The following is a 6,957-nucleotide window of genomic DNA, read 5'->3' as shown; positions in this document are numbered from 1 at the left end:
CAAAAGATCATTAACAACAATACCAACTTGCGGATGACAAGGTAGTACAAGTACCAATACCAAACTAACTTATAATCTTTTCACTCTTGGGCCTAGTGTTTGTCTGGTAGAAAATATTGCAGAGGACCAGCTCCCGCTCCTTCTCTTGCTCCAGGTCCCCGAGGTGGTACTGGTGCATCACCCAGTTGGTCCTCTGCTGGTCGAAGTTCTTGTTGGTGTGCAGCACCAGAACCTTTTTGCTGCCCGTCTGCCGGCCATTGACCATCACCGGCAAGGTATTGTCGGTCTTGTGCCACATCGGATGCATGCCGCACTCCGACTGTATCGTGCGATGCGTGCACGTGCCCCTCTTGAACGCCCTGGAATTGCGCTGGAAGAAATGCTTGATTAGGCCACTTAGTGTGATACCTGCAGTATTGTCGAATACAGGTTTTAATGTACATAGTTGGCATTTTCATAACATCTTTGGCATGTTGCAGTCACTTGTTTCACTTTTTATTAACTGTCAAATTGTAATTGCTTCACGAGGTCTGTGTCTAAAAATAAAATAGAGCTATAAACAAAGGAATATGTTTGTGCAAGTAGACAGCCGACCGGTGTCTTACCTGGAAGTTTCTCAGGATGGGTGTAGCATATGCCGTGCTCGCTGTCGATGGTTGGTATGAACAAATCGGTGAGAGGGTGAGATCTCGCGCTTTCAGCACTCACTTTGGCCTCAAGGTGCTCGATCAGCTCCTGATCCGTGGGATCGAACTTGACACCAGCCGGCAGCACTGGTCAATCCTTCTTTGACTTGCATCGGCTAATTCCAGTTATATGGTACTCAATGTATGATCAATCGACTGTTTTAAGTGAATGATGAAAGATTTCGACAGATAAGTGGTACTCCAAATCTGAAGTCCAGAATACCCGAACACGCCGCCGGGATTCTTGTGTCACCTCACGTGCAGCGTGTTGTCACGTCAATTCAATGTGTGGACATGATGAATAATTTGACCGACGTATACTAGTACTACTAATGTACTACTTACTAGTCGTATTTAGTGTCACATTTTAACCATAGGTTTAACTAACAAGAACGCACTTGAAGCCTAATTGATATATATATATATATATACAGCCGGTCTATTCTACTAATATTAGCAGAATAACTATTCTGATAACACTTCCGCACTGCATGCTCAACAGAATCGAACTACATCTTCTTTACGGTGGGCACTGCAATGCTTCACGGGAGAACTGCTTCATTTTCTGGTGTTCCGCCCGCATTTTCTGTGTGGAATCGGGTGTTGCGGGATGATTCAGTTTGTGTCTGGATCTCATTTTAGCTTTATTCGTTCTAATTTACAGGAAAATCTACTAGAGTGCTTGCAAATCGAGGGATTTGGCGGATGAGCTTTCTCTGTTCGTTCGTGTTCGCGTCAGATGCGATTTTTTTATGCTTGGATGTTGTTTCTCAGTAGGAATTCTTTGATTGCGTTCGTTTTAATCGGTCCATTCACTCTATAATTTGTTAATTTTTAGGAGTTAGTTTTCAATTCTTGTTATTTTGATTGTGCGGGCGGGTGAGCTTCGTCCGCTCCTCTGTTCTTGTTGATATTTTTTATTTTGCCCGTCCATGCGTGTTTGAATATTGTAATTACTGTTGCTATATGTTTGAATTCATTGTATTGCGGGTATAATTGTCATTTTTTGAATCGCATTTTTTAACTGAAAGGTGATGTTGTTCGTCCAGTTGCCATGTCTTCCATGTAAATTTTTGTGGGGGTATTTTTCGATAGTTTAGTGGCTGTACAATTTTTAGGCGAGTTATGGAAGTGCGAGTGAAATTGACACCTCTGTTAGTCTATCACATGTCTGTAGTTTTACTGCTTTAATTTTATTTGTTGTAGTCGTGGCATACGTTGTAGTGCACTGCATTTTCTTTGGTAGTGTACTTCGTTGTAGCTGCATTATAGTGGTTATGGCTGCTTATGAGATTTCTCCTTTTCTTAAACTGCATTCTGTGTTCTAGATGACTGCATAATATGCATTTCTGTACTGCTTTAGCAGTGTTGTTAATGTTCTGTTCTGCTATTAGAATGGATGGTCCATTATACGCTTGTGTTAGCTGAATAGTTATTATAAGAATTTTTTTGAACTGCATACTATGAGAATTGTTTTTGAACATCATATGTTAACTACAAAGTTTCGACCATTTGCATTTCCTTGTTACTGTTCAGAGGGCTGCTTTTTTTATTATTAGTACCACACTATGTGTTTGAGAGAACTGCATTACTACCAACAGCAACTTTGTCTAAAAAGGATGATAAAATGACGCAGTTGAGGTTGCATACTTTAAATAGGCATCGTTCAAATTGTCTGATGGACATAATTTGAAAAGCATACAACATAAGCAAAGCATTAGAAATATTGGTTGCTTCATATTAGACAGCCTAGAGTGCAAATATTGTAAACTTGATGGAGTCTTCTTCTTTGTAGAAAAACACCATGGCCACTTCTCCGACCTCAAAGCCATTCTGGGAGACAAAATCTTTCCAACCAGTAGTTATGTTGATGCAGTCTTTAGAGTCGATGTGGTAGTCAGCTTGCATGTCTGCATACCCATTCTTGTGTTCTGTCTCCAAAGTAACCTTCCCTGAACTCGGAGCAGGAAATTTTATTGTGGATGGCAGTTTTGGCATAGTGGAATGGGTGGAAGAAGAATTTTATAAGTAAACAGCAAATGTTTTTCTTTTATACTTGGTATGATCTGTTTATGTTGACTTAAATAGTGACATATATATGACTGCTATTTTCTAAAGTAGTTGCAATGTATGAACAAACTTATATACGCAATTGACCCCTAGTTTTACTAGGATATATATTATACTTCAACATGCTTGTACTGCAATGTCAGTAATAGTGTACTTTGCCAGCATGTTAAGAGAACTGCAACGCTTATCTACTGACCCTTTTTTTTGTTCGTGTGTTGGGATTCTGATCTAACTAGTGTCGATACCTGGTGTGGTACTGAAGAAATATAGGTGGAAGCATCTAGTCTTAATAGCTAGCAAATCTAAACAACAATACAAATTATGTTTTGTATTTTGTTGACACTACTGAACAAATTGATTGAACTATATATTCAGATGTGGATTTGCAGGCTAGATTATGTCCAAAATTGTGAGGGGAAAAACATACCCAACTTTCCTGCGGATCTGCGGTTGTGAGGCGATGAAGAAATGGCGCAAGAAACCCCCTGTTGGGTATCATCAGGCACCCGAGCATGCTGCGCCAGTCGGTGTTGGTGAGCTCTAGACCTTCTGCGTACACGCATGTGTCCGCTACCGGCACCATCCTTGCCAAACACCCGCACTTACAGTCCATGGCGGGTTCAGTGGAATTCCAGAGAAGAGCTGGGGATGGGTGAACCCTAGATCTATGATTTGAAGAAAATGAGGAACGGGGGGAGGAGTTTTGTTAGTCTGGAGCACGAATGGATACGTTTTTATGCAACCAATTGAGCAATGGAAGTAATAAATGTTGTGGTTGGTGTTAGGTGGTGGATTGGTTCTGATTTAGTGTACGCAAATGCATTTGAGAAGCAACAGGACTGCTTACTTGAAAATAGCGAACTGCATTGTCATATCACGACGAACTATGGAACGCGTGGTTGGGCCTGTGTTTGTGTATGGTATGTGGTTTTTTTTAATTTTCAGTGGCCTCTCTTTTGTTTGTTGGCCTTGTGTTCGGGTAGTGAAGACACATTTGGGACCAAGTCGGCCTGTGAGCACGGCTGGTTCCCGGTGCACTGTGTGTGCGCTCTAATGTTTAGTCCCACCTCGCTCGCGGAAGGCGCGCTCGACCTGTTTATAAGCGCTGGCGAGGCATATCGGTCGAACTCCTCTTGTTACTTATTTGGGCGCTTATACACGGCGCTCGCTGCTCTATGCTCTCTGACCTGTGGGCCCATGTGTGGCCGGCCCCATGCATTGTGACTCAGAACGACTCGCCTTCTCTGGGCGTAGATCTATTACGAGACTGGCTGGGGCCGGTAGCACCTGGGTGGTCAATATTTTTTCTTTGTATTTTTCTGTCTTAAGTATTTTTTCAATGTCGGGGCGTGCACTGCTTTTAGTAAATCATGCGTGCACTGCATTGATCAAGGTTCTGTACTGCATGTGCACGCATTCCGTACTGCATGTACAGTTCTCATTTTTGTTTCCGTGTTTTCGCTATTATGTAATCTTTTTTTCCAATGTATGGAAGTGCACCGCTTAGTAAATCATACTTGTACTGCATTGATTATGGTTCTGTACTGCACGTTCATATATTTCTGCACTGCATTGATTATTTACGTGTTCGCATTTTTCTTTTTGTGTTTTTGCTCTTATGTATTCTTTTTTCAAATTTAGGTTCGTGCACTGCTTTGTTGGGTATGTTAAAACTTCATTCGACAGAGTCTGTACTGCATTCGTGCACAATTTGCACTGCATGCGTTCTGTTTGCACACTGCATCTTATTTCCGTTTTGTGCGCTACTCGAATCTAATGATACATGAGGAAACAACAGAAAACAAATTATCACAAGCATTATGTACGACAAGTTCATCATCAGCAAACTAAGTTGAACAGAAAGCTATCTAACATAATCAAAGTTCATCATTACAAGCGATTCTGCATGGCAAGCAAACTAAGTTCAGCACACAAGCAAACTAACGATACATAAGCAAACAACATAAAGCAAACTTGATGATAATTCTAAATCGACGCTGGCATTGTTGGCTCCTGGTTGGCACCATCTTCTTCTTCACCAGTTAGGCTCTTCCCATCCCCAGCTACTCCTGCCGCGCTTCTTGGGGGCTCCTCCTTCTCCAGCTTTGCACGGCGAAGCCCGTCCTGGGTGAGGGTGATGCGGTTCCATATCTCGTACGCTGTGTAGGCGTCCTTTGCCGCGTACTCGATGTGCCTCATGGACAGAGGCAGGGTGGCCCAGCGCCTGTGCTCGTCATCGGTGATCTTCTTCTTCATGTTGTTGTAGTAGTCGTCGATGAGCATGCCGGAGACGTCTCCAAGGGAGTCCAACTCCTTGGTTGCCTCGGGCACCCTCCACTCCTTCTGGATGTCGACGAAGTTGGCGACCTCCAGATTGACGCGCTCTAGCCTGGTTTTGTCGCCGTCAATGGAGAAGCCTACAAAGGTGTACCTGGGGTCGGCGAGGAAGTTGTCGAAGACGGTGCACCTTTCAGCGGCGCTCATTTGGAAGAGCAGCACCGGGTGATTCTTGCCGATGGAGAGCTGGCAGAGGGCGGGTTTCTGCGTCGCTTCAGGCTCATTGTTGTACTCGAGATCAATGCCGACGATCTTGTGGCGCTGGAGGCTGAGGTGGCGCTCGTACTGCGCGAGGGAGATCGCCATCTGCTTCTTGTCGTTGGTGTGGATGACATGCAACTTGGTGTTGCTGTGGGCCTCCACGGCCTTGTCGCCCTTGTACTCGTTGATGAACGCCATCGCCGGTAGCAGGGCTTGGTGCTTTTGCGTGGATATCAAGCGATTTGGTGGCAGTGCAATGGATACTTGTGTTGTTGTGGATGAGAAGGCCTTTTGCAGGGGTCTGAATTTAAGGGGAGGGCGCGGGGTGGGATGGCCGCGTCGGATGAACTGCACGATCTCGCTGACGATGCGGTTGTGCAGATCGTGGGTTGGTGTTGCATCTGTGATCGTGGGCTTGTGGCGATGGAACCACTCCGATTGGGTGGTTGTATGCGAACGTGGTTTTTTTAAGGTGGTTTTATTTTATTTTTGATCAGTAAATTTTTTTTAACCACCACTTTTCTGTGTGAACGGGCATTTTGTCACGTTTTATATATGTATACTACGTGATAACAGAACTGCATTGGTTATAGTTCTGCACTGCATCGTGTACAACACAGAACTGCATTTTTGTCTACATGTGCGTACTTCACCGTTTTTGCGTGTCCTTGCTATAGGCTTGGTGTTTTTCGCTGTGTTCTATGTCGTGTATTGATTCATGTAGGTAATCCGGAACTGGATTGCTACACCGTACTGCATCGTGTAAGAAAGTGCACTGCATTTTTCTAGTGCTGCGTACTGCATCTTGTTTTTGCCTGTACTTACTACAGTCCCTGGTACGGGAGGGGTAGGGGAAGGGGGGGTTGGCCCCCCTTTTTTTTGAACTTATGGTTTTTTTAGTCGGCCTTGTTGGGCCTGTGTTCGGGTAGTGAAGACGCATTTGGGCCCAAGTCGGCCTGTGAGCACGGCTGGTTCCCGGTGCGCTGTCTGTGCGCTCTAATGTTTAGTCCCACCTCGCCCACGGAAGGCGCGCCCGACCTGTTTATAAGCGCTGGCGAGGCATATCGGTCAAACTCCTCTGGTTACTTATTTGGGCGCTTATACACGGCGCTCGCTGCTCTATGCTCTCTGACCTGTGGGCCCATGTGTGGCCGGCCCCATGCATTGTGACTCAGAACGACTCACCTTCTGTGGGCGCAGACCTATTACGAGACTGCCTGGGGCCGGTAGCACCTGGGTGGTCAAATTTTTTTCTTTGTATTTTTCTGTCTTAAGTATTTTTTTCAATGTCGGGGCGTGCACTGCTTTTAGTAAATCATGCGTGCACTGCATCGATCAGGGTTATGTACTGCGTGTGCACGCATTCTGTACTGCATGTAGAGTTCTCATTTTTGTTCCCGTGTTTTTGCTATTATGTAATCTTTTTTTTCCATGTATGGAGTGCACTGCTTAGTAAATTATACGTGTACTGCATTGATTATGGTTCTGTATTGCACGTTCATGTATTTCTGCACTGCATTTATTATTTCGGTGTTCGCGTTTTTCTTCATCGTTGTGTTCTATGCCGTGTTTTTATTCATCTAGGTAATGCGGAACTGGATTGCTATACCGTAGTGCATCGCGTAACGAAATGCACTGCATTTTTCTAGTGCTGCTTACTGCA

At 44.4% G+C, this 6,957-nt stretch overlaps 1 protein-coding gene across 1 annotated transcript; it reads right to left on the bottom strand.

The window, feature by feature from the left end:
- Positions 1 to 4,742: 4,742 nt before the first annotated feature.
- LOC141021863 (uncharacterized) lies at positions 4,743 to 5,492 on the bottom strand. Its single transcript, XM_073497714.1, has one exon. It carries the CDS (start codon positions 5,490 to 5,492, stop codon positions 4,743 to 4,745), a length of 750 nt encoding a protein of 249 aa, XP_073353815.1.
- Positions 5,493 to 6,957: the final 1,465 nt, after the last annotated feature.

This window comes from Aegilops tauschii, chromosome 4 (genome assembly GCF_002575655.3).
Source record: "Aegilops tauschii subsp. strangulata cultivar AL8/78 chromosome 4, Aet v6.0, whole genome shotgun sequence".
Lineage (NCBI taxonomy): Eukaryota > Viridiplantae > Streptophyta > Magnoliopsida > Poales > Poaceae > Aegilops > Aegilops tauschii.
Note: the sequence above shows the minus strand (reverse complement) of the source record. Positions and strands in the feature narration are given on the sequence as shown.

Coding starts and splice junctions, on each gene's coding strand:
- LOC141021863 (XM_073497714.1), bottom strand. CDS start 5,492: ATGGCGTTCATCAACGAGTACAAGGGCGACAAGGCCGTGGAGGCCCAC.